Source organism: Zalophus californianus, chromosome 12 (genome assembly GCF_009762305.2).
Source record: "Zalophus californianus isolate mZalCal1 chromosome 12, mZalCal1.pri.v2, whole genome shotgun sequence".
Lineage (NCBI taxonomy): Eukaryota > Metazoa > Chordata > Mammalia > Carnivora > Otariidae > Zalophus > Zalophus californianus.
The window spans coordinates 16,661,687-16,684,013 of record NC_045606.1 but is presented as its reverse complement, the minus strand read 5'-3'; the positions used below and the strand labels follow the sequence as shown (position 1 = coordinate 16,684,013).

Sequence of the window (22,327 nt, the reverse complement as noted above, 5' to 3'; positions counted from 1 at the left end):
CATTATTTTGCGTCCCACACCTGGGTCTTGACCTGCAATTTGAAGGTGGCTTAAGGGAAAATGAAGGAAGTGTTTTAGCCTGGAGTGTTGTCCATAAGCTTTTTTGTCTGTCCTCCTTCCTTTTTTTAATCCATCCCCTTATTTTAATCTCTGGCAAAATGTCTTAACAGAGGTGTTTTGTTTTGTTTTGTTTTCCTTTGTTTTGTTTTCAACAGGCTTTATAGGATATTTCCACGAGCCTGTTAGAAATCTGTCGTATAGATGGTGAATCGCAGTATGGGCATTCTCCTCTGTCCCCCACCCCCATTGCCTTGCTTCTGCTATCCCCCCAACTCTACAAAGCCCCTGGACCATGAAAACAGAAGTCTCATTTATTTATTATAACTCGATGGGGCATCTAATTATAGTGCTTCAGGCACTAGGTATGCTGACATGAATGAGCTGTACCACCTGCTCTCAAGGATCTCATGGTCCATGGGAAAGTGGATAATAATTCCACAAGGGCTGTGATGGGGGTAACCAGGCCTCGGAGGTGAGCTTGCACAGACGTTCACAACCCAGCCTTAGGGGACTGGGACTGGCTTCCTGGAGGCTGAGTTGTCAGATGGAGTTTCCCTGAAGGTTAAGTCTGAGACTGCCCAATGATGGGAAGTAGAGTCGGGTGGGGGTGTGGGTAGAAAGATGGCTTGAAAATGGACTACTTCAGAAGTTAGTAAGTCGTTGAGCAATGTCCAACCTTTGCCCATAGAGCTCTCAAGATTACTCAGAGCAAGCCAGGTAGATTTCCACAGAGGAGGTATTCTGCAGCCTCAGAGTGGAGCCCCTGCCTGACCAACCACGGTTTCCATCACAAAGGTGGATGGGAGAGGAGGTAGGGCTGGGAAGTACATTAGTTTGATGATGCCACGTGCCCACAGGGGACTGTAAAAGCTATGACGTAGCAACACTGTGTGACTCCTAGAGGACAGGAATCATCGAATTAATGGTGTTTAGCTAGTGCCTGGCATGGAGACTGGCACAAAATAGATGGCCTTATAAACATGGAGTAAAGAGGACTGAATTGCTTTTCTGCTGATGAATCATCTTTATAGGTTAAAAAAAATGATATTTCAAGCTCTAGCTCCCAAATTTTCATAGACAAGTATCTTATAAGAATTAATCCTACTTTTAATTTTGTTTATTAAGTACCAGACACTATGCTTAAGGGCTTTGGCCAATTATCTCATTTAATCCTCACAAAAATAATTATTAACTCCTTTTCAGTAGATGATAAATCCATTAAATCTTTTTCTATCTCTATAAAGTTACCTTTGTAAATTTCTGGGAGGTCAACCTGGTTCATTCATGTATTCATTCATCTTCCGTTCACTTAATACTATTTATAAACCAATTCTGTATGCCAGGTGCTCAGCCATGAAGATTCAGTGGTTTATTGACAAGCACAGGTACTGACCTCACGGAGTTCCTTTCGAATGGTGGACGTTAATTTAATTAAATTATTAAATAAATAAATAAATAAAGAGATAAAGCAAAAAAATAATTACAGATTGTAATAGATTTAATCCATTGTGTTGGATTAAATACTCTGTACTAAGGATTACTTTGAGGAGGGAGTATTTATTTTAGATAGAATGGTCAAGGAAGGCCTTGCTGAGGGTATGAAATTGAGTCAGAGATCCAGAGGGTGAGGAAACGCCATGGAAAGAGCAGAAGGTAGAGTGTTACTAGGCAAAGGCCCAAGGCCAGAAGGAGTTCAGTGTGTTTCCAAGGGAGTTGCAAGAAGAATTCTAGTGTGGTGGGTGCAGTGTGTTTGGGGGGAGGGTGAACAGAATGCGATAAGACTGGGTAGGGCTAGGTTAGGATGAGGCAGTGCGGCACTTGCTCTCAGGAGGCTTCCTTAAATATTGTGCCTCAGGCACCTGACTTGCCTCACCCTCCTCCCAGCCCCGGAGGACAGTTGTGTCAGCTTAAACCAGCTTGAGCAGGAGACAGAGAGATCTGCACAGATCTGAAATGTATTTTGGAGCAACCATCACGGGTGTCTGCTGATGGATTTAGCGTGTCGATGAAAAATCCCAGATGGCTCCAAAGTTGTTGGCTTGAGCAACCGGGTAGATGGTTATGTTACTTATTAAAATGGCAAAGACAGGCTAAGGAGCAGGTTTGGGTTGGAAAGTGAAGAGTTTCCTTTTGGACACGCTAAGTTTGAGATGTCTGTGAGACCTCTAAGCGGAAAGGCCAAATATGGAGTTGGAGCTATTACAAGTGTGCAGAACAGAAGAGAGGTCTGGGCTAGGCAGACATAGCAGGGAAGCATCCCTGTAGAGGCGATCTTTACAGGAGTGGGAATGCCTGAGACTACCCAGGGAGAAAGGTCAGATGGAAGAGAAGATGGCTGGACCATTCAGAGGTCAGGCAGAAAAGAGGAGGGCCACAGAGAACCGTGAGAAGGCTCAGGAGGTTGGAGAGAAAAGAGCAATTGGAGGGATGTGGGGTCAGAAGCCAAGAGAGGAGGTTGTTTTTAAAAGGATTGAGGGGCGGGGCGCCTGGGTAGCTCAGGTCATGATCCCAGGGTCTTGGGATCGAGCCCCGCGTCGGGCTCCCTGCTCTGCGGGAAGCCTGCTTCTCCCTCTCCCACTCTCCCTGCTTGTGTTCCCTCTCTCGCTGTGTCTCTGTCAAATAAATAAATAAAATCTTTTTAAAAAAAAGGATTGAGGGGAGATAGTGTCATACTCTTCAGGGGAGAGTTTGAAGATGGAAGACAGACAATGCTTTTAAGAACGTTTGCTGTGTGGGGCACCTGGGTGGCTCAGTCGATTAAGTGTCTGACTCTTGGTTTCGGCTCGGGTCATGATCTCAGGGTGGTGGGATCGAGCCCCACATCAGGCTCTGTGCTCAGTGCAGAGTCTGCTTGAGATTCTCTCTCCCTCTGCCCCTCCCCCTAATCCCACGCATGCTCTCTCTCTCTTTCTCTCTCTCTCTCTAAAATAAATAAATAAATCTTTAAAAGAAAAAGGTTTTCTGTGAAGCAGAATAGAAAAATGGCTGTAATCAGAGAGAGGTAAGGTATGGAGGTAGAATGAGGGAGGATTTAGGTTTCTTTTAATAGAGATACTAGAACATATCTGGGAACTGGTGGGAATGTCCTTGTAGAGAAAGGCGTCTATGGCCCCCGAGGTGGAGGAGAAACTGAAAGTGGCGAGAAGGGGGGGAACTGCAGCTGGGGCTCAAGGACAGAAGTAGGCAGGTTGCTTCTTAAAGACAAGAGGGATATCTCCTCCATTTTTTTTTAAAGATTTTATTTATTTATTCATGAGAGACACAGAGAGAGGCAGAGGGAGAAGCAGGTTCCCCACCGAGCAGGGAGCCTGATGCAGGACTCGATCCCAGGACTCTGGGAACATGACCTGAGCCGAAAGCAGACGCTTAACCATCTGAGCCAGCCAGGCGCCCTATCTCCTCCATTTTTAAAGGAAGAAAGAACAAATGGTACAAATACAGAGGGGTTTGAAATTATGGTGAAAAGCAAATTAGGAACATCTCTTACGGATTCTTTGTTTTAGGCGGAGTCTAAAATTCATCTCTGAACCGTGTCTGTGTGCAAAAGGGGGAGGGGCAGTTTGAGGAAAGTGCGGGAGATCTGAGTCTTTTTCAGAGCAGCGACGTGGAGTTGAACCGCGAGGCAGTCCTGAGGCACCAAGGGTAGGGACAAAGTGAGTAAGTTAATCCTTTAGAAGCCCCACGAGAACAAAGAAATGTTGCAATAAGGATTCTGGAGTAGGTAAGCTGAAAGGCTGGGAGGCTATAGTTGGAGAGAAGGAGCTCAAAATTGAGATTTCAGGGGTGGTGCCATAGTCTCTAATGGTGGCCAGACCCATGACCCACCTCTGGCTAGCGGGGCAGCTGAGGAGTGCGGGAAGAACTCACCAGAGAGTGCAGGCTCAAGTTACTGAAAAACCACTGGTTGCTAATGATAATGGGATCTTTTTGACTTTTGTTATTAAAAAAAAAATGTTACCACCAGGCAGCAAAAGATCAATGCAGGCCTTTTAAGCTATCTTCATTCCCAACTACAGGGAGACTGCTCTCCAGTGTCTACTTTTGCCTTCTAGAGGCTTACAAACATTTGCTAGCACCACCTTTATCAGTATATGCCACCGTCCTACACATGAAGGGTATCAGCACAGAAGTTCCGTGGCTTAGGGCGCCTGGGTGGCTCAGTTGGTTAAGTGACTGCCTTCGGCTCAGGTCATGATCCTGGAGTCCCGGGATCGAGTCCCGCATCGGGCTCCCTGCTCAGCAGGGAATCTGCTTCTCCCTCTGACCCTCTTCCCTCTCGTGCTCTCTATCTCTCATTCTCGCTCTCTCTCATATAAATAAATAAAATCTTTAAAAAAAAAAAAAGAAGTTCCGTGGCTTAGATTTCTTTACAAATTGTGTAATTTCAAAATTGTTGCACCAAAATCCTTTATAAATAGAGATGATTACAGTCTATTTGAGTAGCAGTTGTCCCTAAGTAGGACACTGTATGGAAACAGACAAAGTCCCCATTTTCTCAGGCCGTAAAAACTGCACAGTTTAGGGAGGTGAAGTTTGAGAAGGACTTGAGAAAAGAACATAGAAAATAGGTTGTTTTTATTTTCTGCTCCTTCTTTGCTTCTCTTCCCTTTGGGGAGTCACCTTTCCACTCCAAGTTCTTGGGACGAGTGATTATTGTCATTTCTTGTTGTAAGTTATAGATAGATTAAAACGATTGCATCAGTAATACAGATCATTCTAGAATGCAAATTCTGTAAGGGCAGACACTTTCTTTTGTCCACTTCCATATCCTCCCAAACCTAGAACAGTGCGGGCACATGGTAAGTACATAATCAACAGTTGTCAAATAAATGCCTGAATGCTTATTGTAGGAAACCAGAAAATACATATAAGGAACATGAAAAATACCTCCTCCACAAACTAGAAGTCTCCTGTAATCCTACCACGTAGACAACCCATTAATATTTTAGTAAATATCCTCCTAGACACATAAATGCATATCTTTTTTTTTTTTTTTTTTTTAGATTTTATTTATTTACTTGTCAGAGAGAGAGAACACAAGCAGGGGGAGTAATAGGCAGAGGGAGAAGTAGGTTCCCTGCTGAGCAAGGAGCCCGATGCAGGACTCAATCCCAGGACCGTGGGATCATGACCTGAGCTGAAAGTCGATGCTTAACCAACTGAGCCACCCAGGCGTCCCCACATAAATGCATATCTATGTAAAAGAATAAAACGTCAGAAAACTAAATTCAGGATAGTGGTTGCCTTCTGGGGGTGGAGGGAGGAAGGATGACACGATTGAGGAAAAGTACACAGAGTTGCAACTTTACTGGCAATTTATTTCTTAAGCTGAACGGTGAATACATGGGTGTTTATTACTTATATAGTCTTTTTGTATATGAAAATGACTTTGTATAATATTGAAAATCTTTCCAGATTTTTTTGTACATGCAACAGCCATGTTTACTTTTATAAAAGTGAGAACATGCGTACTACCACGATTTTTTTTAAAGATTTATTTATTTGAAAGAGAGAGAGCATGAGTGGAGGGGGGAGGGGCAGAAAAAGGGGGAGTAGACTCCCCGCCGAGCAGGGAGCCCGATGCGGGGCTCAATCCCAGGACCCTGTGATCATGACCTGAGTTGAAGGCAGATGCTTAACGACTGAGCCACCCAGGCACCCCCTTACCATGATTTTTTTTCATTATTATGTTATGTTAATCAACATACATCATTAGTTTTTGATGTAGTGTTCCATGATTCATTGTTTGCATATAACACCCAGTGCTCCATGCAGAACGTGCCCTCTTTAATTAATACCCATCACCACCTTACCATGATTTTGAGTCCTGCTTTTCCTTACCTTTTCCTTTGTTCTTTACATATCTCCATGTTAGCAAATGTATTCCTATACATCACGTCCATTTCATTTTACAGAATTACGGTATGTAAAATATAATTCAGTTAACCGCTTTTCTGTTTTGAGACATTCATTCAATAAATAATTCGGGGCACTTGTGAGCCAGCATATTTAGGTTGTTTTCTGCCCTTTTTAAAACTGCTATAAAATGTAATCCTTTGTTAAGAACCCAGTGATCAAAGGGCTTGATTTTTCTCTCACTGTGGGTGAAGTGTGAGGAGGCAATATGGAGTAAGATGTGCTGACTACCTAAGAAGTATTTAACCAGGGAAAAGAAGGCATCATTACGGTCTTCCAACTCCCATGTACATGGAGAAGTTGAGATTTCTCCACACTGCGCCGTGTGGCCCCAGAGGCTGCTTGGGACAGATAGCCCCAGTGGACGAGCTGCGCTCCTGGAGGAAAGCCTAGCAGAGCTGTCTCACCTGCTGCCGTGGACAGTTGTCATAATTTCCTTTGTTTGGATCCAACTTCTGTTCCCCAACAAGGAAGGAGGAATCACAGTGCAACGACTGTGTCCCTCCGGACACAGAGAAACACGGCATTCACACGAAATGTCTGTGTACACAACTGCTCTGAGTCTTTGGACCGAATTGATGAAGTTTTTAACCAACTAACTTGACTTCGTTTTTCCACTCGTCTAATCGGTGGATAATTGGATTACTGATCAATTCAATCAATTTATTTTAAGCAGGTGGTGCGTGAGGATGAATCATTATCTCAGCTGATCCAAATCATGTTCTGCATCGTAGCATAGCCCCGGACTATACGCAAAATAAGGAAGACTATGCAGGGCAAGCTGCAAACTGGGGATATTTATGAAAAGGCCTTTCTTTGCACAGTAGAAATCATAGGCCTTCCTTTGCACAGTAGAAAGAATACCCTAACTTTTGTTTGTGAATTTAATCATTTTGGATGTAATTTCAGGCATGGCGTACGCTCTGCTAGCTGCAGTCCCTGTTGGATATGGTCTCTACTCTGCTTTTTTCCCTATCCTGACATATTTTATCTTTGGAACATCAAGGCACATCTCAGTTGGTAATTATAAGCATATATTGTAATTGTATTTGTTCATGTTTAATGTGTTTTAGTTATAGTATTTGTATTATGCTTCCGTATCTTTCTTAATGTTTTCCAGGAAAATAGGTCTTCAGTGTTTTGTGAGATTATCCAATTCAATAGTTCTTCCTCGCTTTCAAAATACCATCTCTTTGGTATTAGGTTTATACTTCTCTCTTTTTTTTTATAAAAGAGGATAAAATTGAAAGATTGTCAAAATTACAGCCTACCTTCAAATTCTCGCGTGTTTTCATTTTAAGAAATGTAATAAATTTGACTCCATACTTGGAAAGTGTTCTCTTCCAAAATACAAAATGACAAGGGAAAAAAATCTTAAAGAGGTCCTCAAACCTACTGTTTTATGAGATTAACTTATCTTAAAATTACTTAAATTAACTAAATTATGTTCATCAAATACATATTCATCATTTCATTAAAAACTGTACTCATTTTAAGTCACTAATATTAGAAGACTGGCAAAATTGTGCCAAAACTATTTAGAAACTAAGCTTGGCTTTCCTTCTTGGTATGACTCAAAATAGGCTTATTTTCTGCTGTTCCTAAAATTTGAATTCTCTTTTGCTGGAATGTTCTAGTAAATGAATGTTTTAATGCTATTTTGTGACTTTGACATTTATACTTGAGATAATTTTACGCCTACATCCATCTGCTGGCTAGACATGTCTACCTGGACAATCCTCTTGAGACAAACACAATCATCTCCAGCCCATACCCTCATTCTTAGCCGTATTATCCCCAGGATCTAGCATATTGCCTTGGCTATGGAAGGAGATCAGGAAGACGCTGTTGACTGAAAGCATTTTCTCACCTGGGAGAATCAATCAGTATCAAATGCTTGACAATGTGAGGAACATAGGAGCTGATTTTTTTTCTCTTTGGTATTCTATACATTTAAACACTCCAGGTTACTGGATCTGGGTAGTGAGCCCTCCCAACTGTTAAGGTCTTCCATGAACAAAAGATAGGCTCACCATCATGGATAAAATTATCAGGAGTGATTTGGAGAAAAGGAATACTTTTAAAACACAGAATCTCATAGACTGGCATATGATATGAAAAAATAATTTGTCTTGAAAAGAGAAAAAGAGAAACTATATACTCTCTTTGCTCTTTCTTTATCCTAATCTGGACCATGTGATATTGATCAAGGTACTCAGCTCCACAGAGATCAGGGCGTTGGATGCTCTAGGAAATGAACTTATATGGAAATAAGATAGAACAGGTAAGGATTCAGCTTGTTTGCCACCTCTGTCAGGAAACCCTTCCTAGCAACTCCCCACACCCCTGTCCCAATACGCATGAAGACCTCGCAAAGACAGGCTAGACAATCCTCCTGTGAATTCACAAAGCATCCGGAGTGCTGTATTATAATTGCCTACCTATATGTCTCTCTTGCTCATTTTGGGTCACGAATGCCTTGAAACGTCTGCTTTATAGCTTCCTTTGTGAACAAACAAGATTTTCCCAATCACAGCTAATAATTTCACACATCTTTCTAATCCTACGTACACACGTTGGACCTAAACATTTGTGATGAATAATTATTAATCAGTAGAGGCTTTTTTTTCCCCCAGGGCCGTTCCCAGTGGTCAGTTTAATGGTGGGATCTGTTGTGCTGAGCATGGCCCCGGATGAACACTTTCGCATACCCAGCAGTAATGGCACCGCCTTCAATACCACGGTGATAGACTATGTGGCCAGAGATACGGCAAGAGTATTGATTGCAAGCACCCTTACTCTTTTGGTTGGAATCATACAGGTAATGGGATTACAAGTACAATACGGATCGGCATGATTTTTATTTGAAATAACTGCGTGTAAAGCATGTGGACTTCAAGATTCATTTAAACACGAAACTGAGCAATTTATTAGACCCCCAAAGTTATTTTCTAAATTATATTGTTTTAGGTCAGATGCTGAAATAGTCAGCAAGACCCCACTTATGAAGGCTCGAGTATCATCAAAGTCAGAGACAGAAAAAAAAAAATCAGAATAACATGTGTGATTCAAATGAGGATGAGGGAGGGAAGCGTGCAGAGCCAACAAAGGAGAAACAGTGTCCTGGTGAGCAGAGCCATGGGATCTGAAAGGCATAGAAATAAGCCACATGATTTTTGCTTTTCTTATTACATATCTAGAAATACTTCAAGGTTCAGATTACCACAGTTTTCAAATTTCAGAGCGGTGGAGGGGCATTCCTACAAGTATTTTTGTGTTTTTGTTTTTTTTTTAAGATTTTATTTATTGATTTATTTGAGAGAGAGAATGAGATAGAGAGAGCATGAGAGGGGGTAGGGTCAGAGGGAGAAGCAGACTCCCTGCCGAGCAGGGAGCCCGATGCGGGACTCGATCCCAGGAGCCTGGGATCATGACCTGAGCCGAAAGTCGCTTAACCAACTGAGCCACCCAGGCGCCCCAGTATTTTTGTGTTATTAGCAGAATTTTAACTGGTGTTAAGTTTAACTTGTTAATAGTTCAAGAGAGTTGGTCCTTCTCTCAGGCAAATGTTAACTTTTTCTTTCTTACACTAGTTGATATTTGGAGGTTTGCAGATTGGATTCATCGTGAGGTACCTGGCAGATCCTTTGGTTGGTGGATTCACAACAGCTGCGGCCTTCCAAGTGCTGGTCTCACAGCTGAAGATCGTTCTCAATGTTTCCACCAGAAACTATAATGGCATTCTCTCCATTATCTACGTAAGTGTGGCTTCTACCCCGGGCCTGGTTCACTGAGAGAACTCTCCTCTTTTCCTCTTCAACCTGCGTCTGGAGACCGTAAGCTCCTCCTCCATCCCCTACTTTGGGATGCCATGGAAAACATTCTTCTCTGAAAGCAAGCAATAGAATCAGGAGTAACGCCGAAGACGGCACATTTTACAAATCATCGTTCTCAGCTGGTCAAAATGGTTTCAGAAGTGTCACTGCACTTAAAAATATTAATGAAAACAAAGGGGTATAGTGAAGTGAAGTCTCGTCTGTGAGGCCACGGACCTGAGTTCTTGTCTCAACTTGGCCTCTGGTAAGTTGAGTGACCATAGACACACCATGGGGGATAGTGACTGAAAGCTTAGGTTTGGAGCTGAATGACCTGGAGTCATGTCCTCACGCTACTGCTTACTAGTTATATGAGCAAATCACCATGCCTCAGTTTCCTTCTCTACCAAATAGAGTTGGTAATAGTATCTGTATTCATAGTTAGGTTAAATAAGGGTGTAAGAGAAGCACTTGGCCCAGAGGCTGGCACATAAGTACTCAGAAAAAGTAGTTAGGTTGGAATTATTATCTCACATCTCAAGGCTTCTTTTTTTATTTGTAACATAAAATGACTGGAGATGTAGCTCTAAAGCCCTTTCTAACTGCAAGAGTCCATAAAATGCATAATGTAAATGTCTCAGCAATTATAGATGAAAAAGAACACTAGATTCGGAGATGATTCAACATGCAAAAGAGATGCAAAAGAAGGATGTAGATCACACTAATTAGATTTGAAAAAGTTCTTGGATCTAAATATATGTTCTATATAAAGCATGCTATTGATGCTTGAGAATGATAATGATAGTAACGTGATGTCATCCCAGCTTGGGGAGAATGAAACTATGCAAAAATAATGTGCTAGCCTTAGGAATGGAGTTTAAGTCCTTTAATGACCCACGGCTTAGCTTCTAAGACAACATAAGGCATGCATCCATATGTAAAAGCTAGCGAGGTGGTCAGGAATTTGGTCGGTTTCACGACAGTGCCGTAATCCCACATTGCCCTTTCCATTCAGCAAATACTGCCCAGTGCCTGTGGCCACCTACCGTGCTGAGCAGTGGGAACAGGTGGAGGAGGCGGTCTAACAGTGATCAGTCAGGGACTTTGAATTTCAATAGAGCTGACTTGGAATCTGGGTCCCACTACCTACTACCTACGTGATTTGGGGCATGTTCTATTTAACGTCTCTACACCCCAGGATCCTTCATTGTCAAATGGGAATAATAACAGTAGCTGCCTCTTAGAATTGTGAGGATTAAAAAGGAAAATCCATATAAAGTACCTAGTACACTATCTGGCTCATAGTAAGAGCTTAATTTATTTATTGTTATTGTTAATTTCATTACTAAGGTGAATAGACCTCATGGAGCTTACTGTTCACTTCCCAAGGAGCCAGCCAATTAATGCAGGCTGTTTTTTGATTCAGAATTATTTTTGTCATTGTTGCTTTTGCTCCTACCGAGTGCTTGGTTCATTTTCAAACCTTCTGACTGCCTTTCTTGGACGGGACCTCTCACCCTTGCTGTCCTTGGCACGTTTGGCTTTTTCTTGCTTTCATACTTTTCCTGTCAACCGTTCATTCAATTATTCCTTCATTGTCATTCATACAATTCATCTATTCAACAGGTATTTATTGACTGCCTCCAATGGGCTAGGAACCCTTTACTCCCCGTACAAATCCACTGACCCCTGAATCCACCAAAAGACCCCTTACTGAATGTATTCACCTCTTCGTAAACATTGCTTGGCTTGCATCCACACAGATCACAGGAGGCTTAGGCCAATGGTTAACCTGGTTCCCTGGCCATTGGGGGACCTCTACAGTTAGTAATAGTTCTTCTGCTCTCCTAGGACTATGTTGGTTTTTTTTTTAAGCTTTTATTTTAACTCCAGTATAGTTAAGATACGGTGTTATATTAGTTTCAGGCGGACAGTACCGTGATTCAGTACTTCTGTGTATCACCCAGGGCTCATCACAAGTGCATTCCTTTGTCTCCTCACCTATTTCCCCCAACCCCCCCACTCACCTCCCTTCTGGTAACCATCAGTTTGTTCCCTATAGTTAAGAGTTTTTAACTTTTAAAAAGAGAGGTTTGCCTCTCTTTTTTCTTTTGCTCTTTTTTTTGTTTGTTTCTTAAATTCCACATATTTGTGAAATCATATGGTTTTTGTCTTTTTCTGACTGACTTATTTCACTTAGCATAATACCCTCTAGCTCCATCTACGTTGTTGCAGATGGCAAGATTTCATTCTTTTTTTTTTTTAAGATTTTATTTATTTATCTGACAGAGACAGCTAGAGAGGGAACACAAGCAGGCGGAGTGGGAGAGGGAGAAGCAGGCTTCCCGGTGAGCAGGGAGCCCGATGTGGGGCTCGATCCCAGGACCCTGGGATCATGACCTGAGCTGAAGGCAGACGCTTAACAACTGAGCCACCCAGGCTCCCCAAGATTTCATTCTTTTTGATGGATGCGTAATATTCTAGTGTGTGTGTGTGTGTGTGTGTGTGTGTGTGTGTGTATACACACACCACATCTTCTTTAGTCATCTGTCGGTGGACATTTGGGCTCCTTCCATATTTTGGCTATTGTGGACATTGCTGTAATGAACATTGGGGTGCATGTGCCCCTTTGAATCACTATGTTTGTAGCTTTTGGATAAATACGTAGTAGTGCCATTGCTGGGTTGTAGGGTGACTCTATTTTTAACTTTTTGAGGAAACTCCACACTATTTTCCAGAGTGACTGTACCAGTTGAAATCTGGAACTGTGGTACCTCCAGTTTTGTTTTCCTTTTTCAAGATTGCTTTGGCTATTCAGGGTCTTTTGTGGTTCCATACAAATTTTAGGATTGTTTGTTCCAGTTCTGTTCTGGAACAAAATGCTATTGATATTTTGATAGGCATTGCATTAAACGTGTGGACTGCTTTGGGTAGTACAGACATTTTAACAATATTTGTTCTTCTAATCCATGAGCATGGAATGTCTTTCCATTTCTTTGTGTCTTTCCTAGGACTATGTTTAAGACAAAGCTTGCTGCAAATGATCCCACTTTCAAACAGGGACAAAAGTAACCAAGAAATACTAGAGCAAGGTCAAAAAAAGTTTTGAAACCAAACACAATTGTTATGTGACTGTTGAACATTTTCCTTGAAATCTTAGGTTAAAATGTGTCATAGAATTTTATGAGAAATTCCTCCAGAGCAGTCAGGTTAGATGAAGATATCTCAGTCTTCCCTGTGTCATCATGACTCTAAGCTTGCTCTTCAGAAAATTAAGGATCAGCAGGTTTGGAAAGGATTGCATAAGGGTTGAATGAATCCCTCAGTACTTGAACAGAGAATTTTGTTTATGACATAACCAGATACAATCATTCGTGAAAGAATACTTCAACAAATGCAGAGTAGTAGTGGATTCCTCCAGGAAAAATTGGAAGATTGTTGTAAGATACTTTCCCTGGCATGTAGCAATTTAACATCTCTTTTGTCGTAAGGCTGTACTTTGGATTGTTTCCCTCCCCCAACTCCTCCCCAAAAAGAAAACAATACAAAGAATTGGAAGAGGAAATATCAGGACAGTAAGAAAAAGTAAAACTTTAACTAACAAATGCCAGAGCCACTGAGGATAGGCTGCAGAAGGGGGAATGACAGGGTGTTGGCAGAATTCAGAATAATACTCCTCCTGCCACCATGTAGCTGCTCAGTTATGTAAGTAAATCACATAGAGCATTTAAGGGTGATTATGTTTTCCTATCATTCACTTTGAATGGCTTGTCTCAATAGGCAAAGCAAGACTTTCTGCTTGCTTACTGAAATTATGCCACCTCCTCATTTCTTCCTCTAATGAGGAGGAAGACCACACTGAAAATTTCTGCCCGGATGATGAGAGTTTTGAAAGCCACCGTTAGGCTTGATCAGACACTCTTTTGAATCTGTTTCAGTATGTAAAAATTAAACCATTCTAATAAGGAAAGTAACACTTTTAGGGTTGATCTACGTATGGGCAAAAATTGTTTCTGGCAGGAGGAAATGCCTGACTACAAGGGGTGATTATAAAGGGTTTTCTCTATTTATAAAGATGGATTAAAATAAATTTGGCACCAGAGGTTAGCTGATAAGTTTCCTCAAATGTAACAGCAGGTATATATTTGTTTCTTATGGCTTCGTACCCCCAGGTAATGCTAGGCAAAGAAGGAAGAAATTATCTTAATGAAATGGTCCTAAACTTCTCCAAGCATGGTAGGAAATAGAGTAAAATATTTCCCATCACTGAAATGGTCATTATTATGATTTAGGTTGAAGTATGGATTCATATGTGTATGCACATTTTAAACATATATTAGTAAGTGTTTTAATAGTAAACTAAATTAGAATTAGTTTTCAGTGCTTTCTTAGAGTCTTGTTTCTATTCTCTTTGAGTACAATCTGACTACTTCAGTTTTATTTCTACATAGACTAAACTTTTTATTGTAAAACTTTTCACAGGAGATACCTCAGTATATAAGCAACTAATATATTTATATGCTTGTTTAATGCAATTGTGTAATATAAACTGATTTTGTTTTTTGTAACCCATATTACATTTTTAATATACCAGAGGTGCTTTTTATTCAAAGATTTAAGTGACTCTCATAGATTAAATGGGAATCCTGGAGTGATCATTTTTGGAAGGTGAAAATGTTTTTATGATTGGGATAGTTATCTGATTGTTTATTTTCAAGTTTGGATTTTTCCCTCTTGAGTTGAAAGTAACCCTTTACCGTATAGACAGTTAAGTGAAATATTGTATCGAGCCTGTGAATTAAGGAGGCTCGTCATCAGAAAACTGATGACGGGAAGGACCAAACAGCAGTACCATCATGACTCTGAGGCACGCGGGACCGTCCGCGCCTATGGCGGGCGCCCTAAAGTCTTGAGTTACTGTGCCCACTGGTGCACCTCCTCCATTTTCTCTCTCTCTCTCTTTAGAAGATTATTTATTTTAGAGAGAGAGAGAGAGGGAGAGAGAGAGCGAGCACGTGAGTGTGTGAGCAGGGGAGGGGCAGAGGGAGAGAGAGAATCCCAAGCAGACTCCCCAACGTGGGGAGCCCCATGCGGGGCTCGATCCCATGACCCTGAAATCATGACCTGGGCTGAAATCAAGAGCCAGATGTGTAACCGACCGAGCCACCCAGGTGTCCCCATTTTCTCTTTTTCAACCTGCTATCATTTGCTTCACCTCTTGTTATCAGTGTAACTGCTTCTAGCAATTTTGACTGACTTCTAGAAGGCAAAGTAAATTTATTGGTATTGGGTTTATTTTTATTTTTTTTAAAGATTTTATTTATTTATTTATTTGAGAAAGCGAGAATGAGAGAGAGAGAGAGAGAGAGAGAGCACATGAGAGGGGGGAGGGTCAGAGGGAGAAGCAGACTCCCCGCTGAGCAGGGAGCCGAATGCAGGACTCGATCCCGGGACTCCAGGATCATGACCTGAGCCGAAGGCAGTTGCTGAACCACCTGAGCCACCCAGGCGCCCTGGTATTGGGTTTAAAGCAAGAGCAAAAATACTCTAAAGTCCAAGAGGCTTCCTGTAACTCAAATGCTTGAACTCTAGTTCAGCATTTGGTGGATGTCTTCTGCTAGCATGAAAACTTCTCCCGTCATTCCCTTACTCTTGAACGTTTCCAGAATGTTGGAGTTGCTGGCAAAACGACTGCTAGACCACGTCAGGTTCTTTATACACAACTGTTATTGGATTGTCACTGTAATTACTTTAAATATAGCTTGTCTATAAAATTAAGATACCTGTTTTAAATGACAAATGCTCCATCCCTTTATTTTCATATAAAAATATATCTATAAAAGGACTCATTAAAAAAAAAGGTAACCTTCACTGAGAGATTATTACCTTCTTAAATCATGCCTTCTACAGGACCGAAGCTGCTGGAACAAAGGTATTAGTGTTCTTCCCTGGGATTCTCCCTTGCGAATTAATCTCCTTTGATTCCCAGAAACCTCCTATTTGCAAAACAAGATGAGTTTATTCTTGAGTTGGCTTGTCTGCCCACTTGGAAAGAGTTGCTTTTATTTAAGTCATCTCAGTTCAAGTTTGAACTAATTACCAAATTAATTTCCAAAAATTTATATTTGAACTATGTATCAATTCAGTAGTTTTTCTTTGGCATGAAGAATGGATCAGTCCCTATGTATCTACATGTGAAGTATTTAGGTATTTTTATTACCACCCGAAACATTCAGGTTGGGGATGAGTTTTACCTAAAATACTGGCTAATTGAGACTTTTTGGTCTATCAGTTTTTAATCTCAATAATACCACATCAACTTTGTGAAATTGGGTCACTTAATAGTCCCTGTAAAACCACTTTGATATAAACTTTTAAAGATTTTCTGCAAGTAAAATTCAGTATGTAATGATATTTTTTCTTTTAAAACATCTCATTTTTATTGTAAAAAATGCAGATAAACAAAAAAAGTAGAAATCACCCATGGTTTTACCACTCCAATTAGCCATCATTAATACCTTGGTATGTATATTGCCAAGACTGGATGTTTTTAATGGTCTCTGTATTAGCCAACACTTTTTTATGATTTTACATGAAATTTTTAAGTGCCGTTTGATGATGTTATCATGATTTTTCACATGGGGAGAATATACAATTATTTTCTTTTTACAGACTCTGATTGAGATTTTCCAGAATATTGGCAACACCAATCTTGCTGATTTCATTGCTGGATTACTCACCATCATCATCTGTATGGCGGTTAAGGAAGTGAATGATCGATTTAAGCACAAAATTCCAGTCCCTATTCCTATAGAAGTAATTGTGGTAAGTAAAACGTGTAATTAGAAAATTTAGCATTAATGAGTTTGACAAGAAAGAAGTTGCAATATATGTGGAATATTACTTAGCCATAAAAAAGAATGAAGTCTTGCCATTTACAACAACGTGGATAGAGCTACAGAGTATCATGCTTAGTGAAATAAGTCAGTCAGAGAAAGAGAGATACTAAATGATTTCACTCATATATGGAATTTAAGAAACCAAACAAATGAACAAAGAAAAAAAGAGACAAACAAAAACCCCCAGATTGTTAACTACAGAGAACAAACCGGTGGTTGCCAGAGGGGAGGTGGGTGGGGGATGGGGGAAAGAGATAAAGGGAATTAAGAGCACTCTTATCTTGATGAGCACTGAGTAATGTATAGAAAAGTCAAATCATTGTACCATATACCTGAAACTAATACAACACTGTGTGTTAATTATACTTGGATTAAAAAAAAAAGAAACCAACAAGGTGACGTTCCAAAGGAAGAGATAAAAAAAGGAGGGGGGGGGGAGTTGTTAAAACATGGAGTTTTTCAAACTGAGGGTTCTAGAGGGGAGAGCGGTGGGGGGTTGGGTTAGCCTGGCGATGGGTATCAAAGAGGGCACGTTCTGCGTGGAGCACTGGGTGTTATGCACAAACAGTGAATCATGGAGCGCTACATCTCAAACTAATGTAATGTATGGTGATTAACATAACAATAAAAAAATTTAAAGGGGAAAAATGGAGTTTTTTATTTTTTTAACCTCTTTTGTTTTATTTCAGACAATTATTGCTACTGCCATTTCATATGGAGCCAACCTGGAAAAAAATTACAATGCTGGCATTGTGAAATCCATCCCAAGGGGGTGAGTGTGGAGTTCCTCTTAGGCAATACGAATATATTAAGTCAGTATTTTCTATTTAAAGGAAACCTTCTATTACAAGCTTCATTTCATTTGTGCTCCTTGAATAGTCATCTCTGTGTATGATCTTAAAGAAGCACCCATTTGAGCAAACTATCAGATAAACTGTATGTATAGATAAGGTTCAAGCCATTTGTTGAAAAGCAGCTCCTATATGCTCTGTTTTTTTCTTCATTTCCTTAAAATGTGGCAGGATATGTACAGTTAACCACCAGACTCCTGACTTAAACTCATATGTATAATTATAATATAATACATATAGAATCATGGTTAGTAACATTTATCACACTGAGAACAATCTGCTTAAGGAATAAGGGACATTTGGCCTAAATTCTCCACCGATGAGTTTAATCAATCTTAGATAATAATTATGTCATTGGTTCTTATGAATAAAATGCATCATCTTAAGGGAGGTTTTGTATATGTTTGGTAGTTTGGTGAACTAGAAGAGTGGAGAGCTGAATTCCTTTGTCCACTTCTGTCACCACCTAGATGGGGTGACGGTGGAGTGGGGGTGGGGGTCTCCTATAAAACAAAGTAAATCCTTAATTTGGGCTTGTTCTGAAATGCCAATGAGATCTGTTGTAAAATGTCGTAAAATGGACCGAGTGCACTACGCTGTAATTTTATCATACAGCATTAAAAAGGAAACCCAGACGTTTACTAGATGGGTCACATTAACTTCCGGCAGTTGTGACCAGACTTACTGTTAGATAGCCAACAGGTACTGGTGCCAGAGGGTGTCACTGCCATCATGTTTGTTACCACTGCTTTTGAAGTGATGTGCTTTGCACTTGAGAGTGTGGCACGGGGGAACAGGAAGGGGAGGTCAGCAGAATCACAGAGGTTTTCTCCCGGTTGCCTTCTGAAGGCCGCTTTTCCCTTATAGTTGGAGTGGTGGTGCATTGGCCAAACGCTCAGGGCCAACCTGAAGTGAAGAGGTGCACTTGGCATCATGGCTATCACGCCCGACTCTCTGTTCTGGGTCCTCTGGCCCTTCAGGGACCCACCGCTCCCCACCCTTATCTTTTCAGAAACGTGTCCTTCACCCTCACTCCCCTTCATAGTGTTATCTCATAATAAGGCCAGACGTGGGAGGGTTGGCTGCAGCCACACGGGGCCACTGAAGAAGGGCAGGAGGTTGACTCAGCGGTCATTAGAAGGTGTCCAGCCTGGGCCCCAAGTGAGTGACTTGGGGCAAAAAATCAGCACTGCTAAGATCCAGCAAGGTAATTCAAATGGATGGCAGGTGCGTGGCAGACTTACGGTCTCCCTACATTTACTGAGTATCTGCTATGTGTGTAGGTACTAATTACTTACACTTATCATACTTCCTTGACTCCTTCCAATAACCCTATGAGAAGAGTATATAGTTCCCCATTTCACAGCCGAAGAAACTGGGACTTGGTAAGTTTATAAAGTCAGTTACTTACCAAGCAATGGAGCCAGCATTCAGGTCCTTTGACTTCAAGTCTCTGTGCTTTCCACTTTGTGACCCTGGGGAATCGAGGACCTGGTAGAAGGACCTGGAATTGGAGAAGTAGGCAGGCAGGGGGCATCAGGTTGAAATCAAAGCAGAACTCTTTGCAGGACTGGAAAGGTGTCTGGACAGACCAAACTACCTGAAGTCAGTCTGAATGGGTCTCGGGAATGAGTCACAAGACTGCTTTATGTATATGTGTGTATGTGTGTGTGTGTGTATATATATATATATATATTTTTTTTTAAGATTTTATTTATTTGTCAGAGAGAGAGCACAGCAGGGGGAGCAGCAGGCAGAGGGAGAAGCAGGCTCCCCGCTGAGCAGGGAGCCCGATGCAGGGCTCGATCCTGGGATCATGACCTGAGCCGAAGGCCAGACACTTAACTGACTGAGCCACCCAGGTGTCCCCACAAACCCGGTTTTAAGAAGTGAGGTCTAAGCTCACGTCCAGACAAGTGGAGATGTGATACCAATCTTGTGAGTCAGGATGGGATGTGGGAGAAAAGGAGTCTGGAAATTAACCTCACCTGTGGGGAGAAAAAGGCTCCTGGGGCAGAAAGCCAGACAGACCTTGTTATGCAGGAAATCAGCATTCATGCCTGGACCCTACTAAATGACCTTGAGCAAGTCATTTCACTTTTCTGGACCTTAGTTCCCTTATCAACAAAAGGAGAGAGGTAGATTCAATCATTTCTAGGATATTAGATTAGCATATTAATTTGGATGATATCAGGATACTAGCTATCTCTAAATTTCTATGGCTTTCTGTAATAATCTCATTTCTGCTGTAGCACTTCCCTCTAATTAGAGGGGAAAAATGTAGTTTCCTATTAAAGGAAACTCAGACATAAGTGAGGTAGGTGAGAGAGATTGTTTTTGTTTGTTTGTTTTGGAGGTTTTTTGGCTAGGGACCTCTGGATATATACTCTATGGATAGTCATCAAGATACAGGTACATGAAAGCCATTCCCCCAGTTTTCATATCTGGGGACAAATGAATGATTATAAACGTGTAGGTTTCCTTCCTTCCTTCCTTCCTTCCTTCCTTCCTTCCTTCCTTCCTTCCTTCCTTCCTTCCTTCCTCTCTTTCTCTTTCTCTCTTCCTTTCCTTTTTAAGTGGGCTTTTCCGCCCAACATGGGGCTTAAACTCACAACCCTGAGATCAAGCATCACATGCTCTACTGACTGACTGAACCAGCCAGGTGCCCCTAGGCTTATTTCTTTACATGGTTTTTAAAATAGCTCTGGTATCTCAAACAGTAGTCGTTTGACCCCACAGTCACTGGGAAGTCTTACTCATTGTGATTCTGGAACATTCTGATAATTGCATAAATGTAATGTTTTCTGGACTTAAGATTTTAAATATCATGGCTCTTAAGATATGGATTTTCTACTTAGCTCTTTTAACATCCTCTATTGTTTGTCTCTTTCATAGACCTGACCTCTCTTCATACAAGGCACATCTCATTTTATGGCCAGACTATCTTTTAAATTCAGAGACCTTTAAGATAAAATTGTGCGAGGAGAAACACTAATGTGTGAAATGGCATGGCATGGGATTATATATTACAGAATCCATAATGACAGGCTTATTCATGTCAGGGGTCTAGATAAGGCAGCGTTCGTAGGTTCTCGAAGAGCAGACAAAGAAATCAGCCCATGAGATAGCACCAACTTCGAATTAAAAACTGTAAAAGCGATGCTACCACTTACTTGTCTCGATGTGCTTTTCCCCTTGGGATCAAGCACTTTCATGCCTGGCTTGGGGTTGGGTGGGTATAGCCTTTGGTGGCATAGGAACAGAGAATTGTGGTCAAATCCTCACTGCCCTTTTCTCGTTTAAAAACTCACTAGGTTTTTGCCCCCCATACTTCCACCTGTGAGCCTGTTTTCTGAGATGCTGGCTGCCTCGTTTTCCATCGCCGTGGTGGCTTATGCTATTGCAGTGTCTGTGGGAAAGGTTTACGCCATCAAGTATGATTACACCATCGATGGGAACCAGGTATGGTCACCCTTACGCTGACCCGCTTTTGTAGGGCTGCAAAGAAGAAAAAGGCATGAGCAGGATGGATTTTGTTGTCTGCTCAAGAAGGGATCGGTTGCTTCCACAGGCCCTTATTGAGCTGGTTTCCCTCTTATGCATGCTAATTTGAAATTATTTTGAAATATGCAGGCTGCATCTCTTTTCTTTCTGAAGTAAGCCAAATTTTAAGAGTTAATTCAGTCAGGTCATAAATAACAAATAAATAACATTCAATGCGTATTAGGTCAGCGTGAGAGTTCTTCATGCAGTCCAGTGTCTCCTGATATATCTTATGTAATGGGAGTTATAATATAGCAAAACCATGCACCAAACACCATCGATGATGGTTGTGACTGCTTTAAATTGAGGTGGTTCACTGCAGTAAATACATGCAGGGCCTTTTTTTTTTTTTTCCCCCTGCGGGCATGTGCTGCCTTGCCAGGTTGCTGCTATTAAATTGCTCACAAATGTGCAAGTGTCTTGGGGCTACCAGACAGGGTGGGCTTGGGAGTTTGCTTTCTTCCTCTGCTTCCCTAAACGCTGGGTGAGGGTCTTGCCAAGTGATTCTGTTTGTAGCATCCCCGCCCCCCGGTCTCTGCCTCAGGAATTCATTGCCTTTGGGATCAGCAACATCTTCTCAGGATTCTTCTCTTCTTTTGTTGCCACCACCGCCCTGTCCCGCACGGCCGTCCAGGAAAGCACTGGGGGAAAGACCCAGGTAAGGCACAGCAGTGTGTGCGGGGTTCTGTCTCCAGCGGGGGACGGGCCAGGGGAGCGGCCCTCAGAAAGGCTTGCGCAAGAACCGAGCAAGGCAGTTAGGCTTTGAGCGCCTAGGCTTGTGCCTCCTGAGCGGATCCGACCAGGGCTCCTCCATCTCCTCGATCCATCTCCTCACCAGAAACCTCTTAACCAACATTCACGGTTGCCCAGTGCCCACATTCTCAAAGGCATCTCTTTGTGTCAGTGCTCAGTTGGCAGGTGGCTACACCCGACCTGCATTTCCAGGGACAATAAGAACTGACAAGGAATCAGTGGTGAAGAATGCTGATTTTTATCAATTTGTTATCTGGGGATAGAGAAGGCCGAGCGTGAGCACTTCATGGCATTAGTGAGGTATTGTATTTTCAGGAGGATCAAAAGTGTCTGTCTACATTCCCTTCCCAAGGATCAGGAACTTCCTCCGGAGGCCTTCATCCCATAGAACAAGTTTGCCAGCCAAGGATAGTTTGGTCATAACATTTGGCCTTCTTCTTGAGGACAATTTTTGTTCCTGAAGTTCTGAACGTGGGTTTAATCTTGCCTT

The 22,327-nt window shown here is 41.7% G+C and overlaps 1 protein-coding gene across 2 annotated transcripts in view; it reads left to right on the top strand.

The window, feature by feature from the left end:
* The window catches only part of SLC26A4 (solute carrier family 26 member 4), a 48,963-nt gene that overhangs the window by 5,240 nt on the left and 21,396 nt on the right, over positions 1-22,327 (top strand). For both annotated transcript variants that reach the window (XM_027573041.2, XM_027573042.2), the window contains 7 exons: positions 6,886-6,996; positions 8,613-8,797; positions 9,570-9,734; positions 16,464-16,616; positions 17,380-17,462; positions 20,856-21,003; positions 21,629-21,742. In XM_027573041.2, coding sequence (XP_027428842.1) covers positions 6,886-6,996; positions 8,613-8,797; positions 9,570-9,734; positions 16,464-16,616; positions 17,380-17,462; positions 20,856-21,003; positions 21,629-21,742 — 959 coding nt within the window. The remainder of the gene's footprint in view (positions 1-6,885; positions 6,997-8,612; positions 8,798-9,569; positions 9,735-16,463; positions 16,617-17,379; positions 17,463-20,855; positions 21,004-21,628; positions 21,743-22,327) is intronic.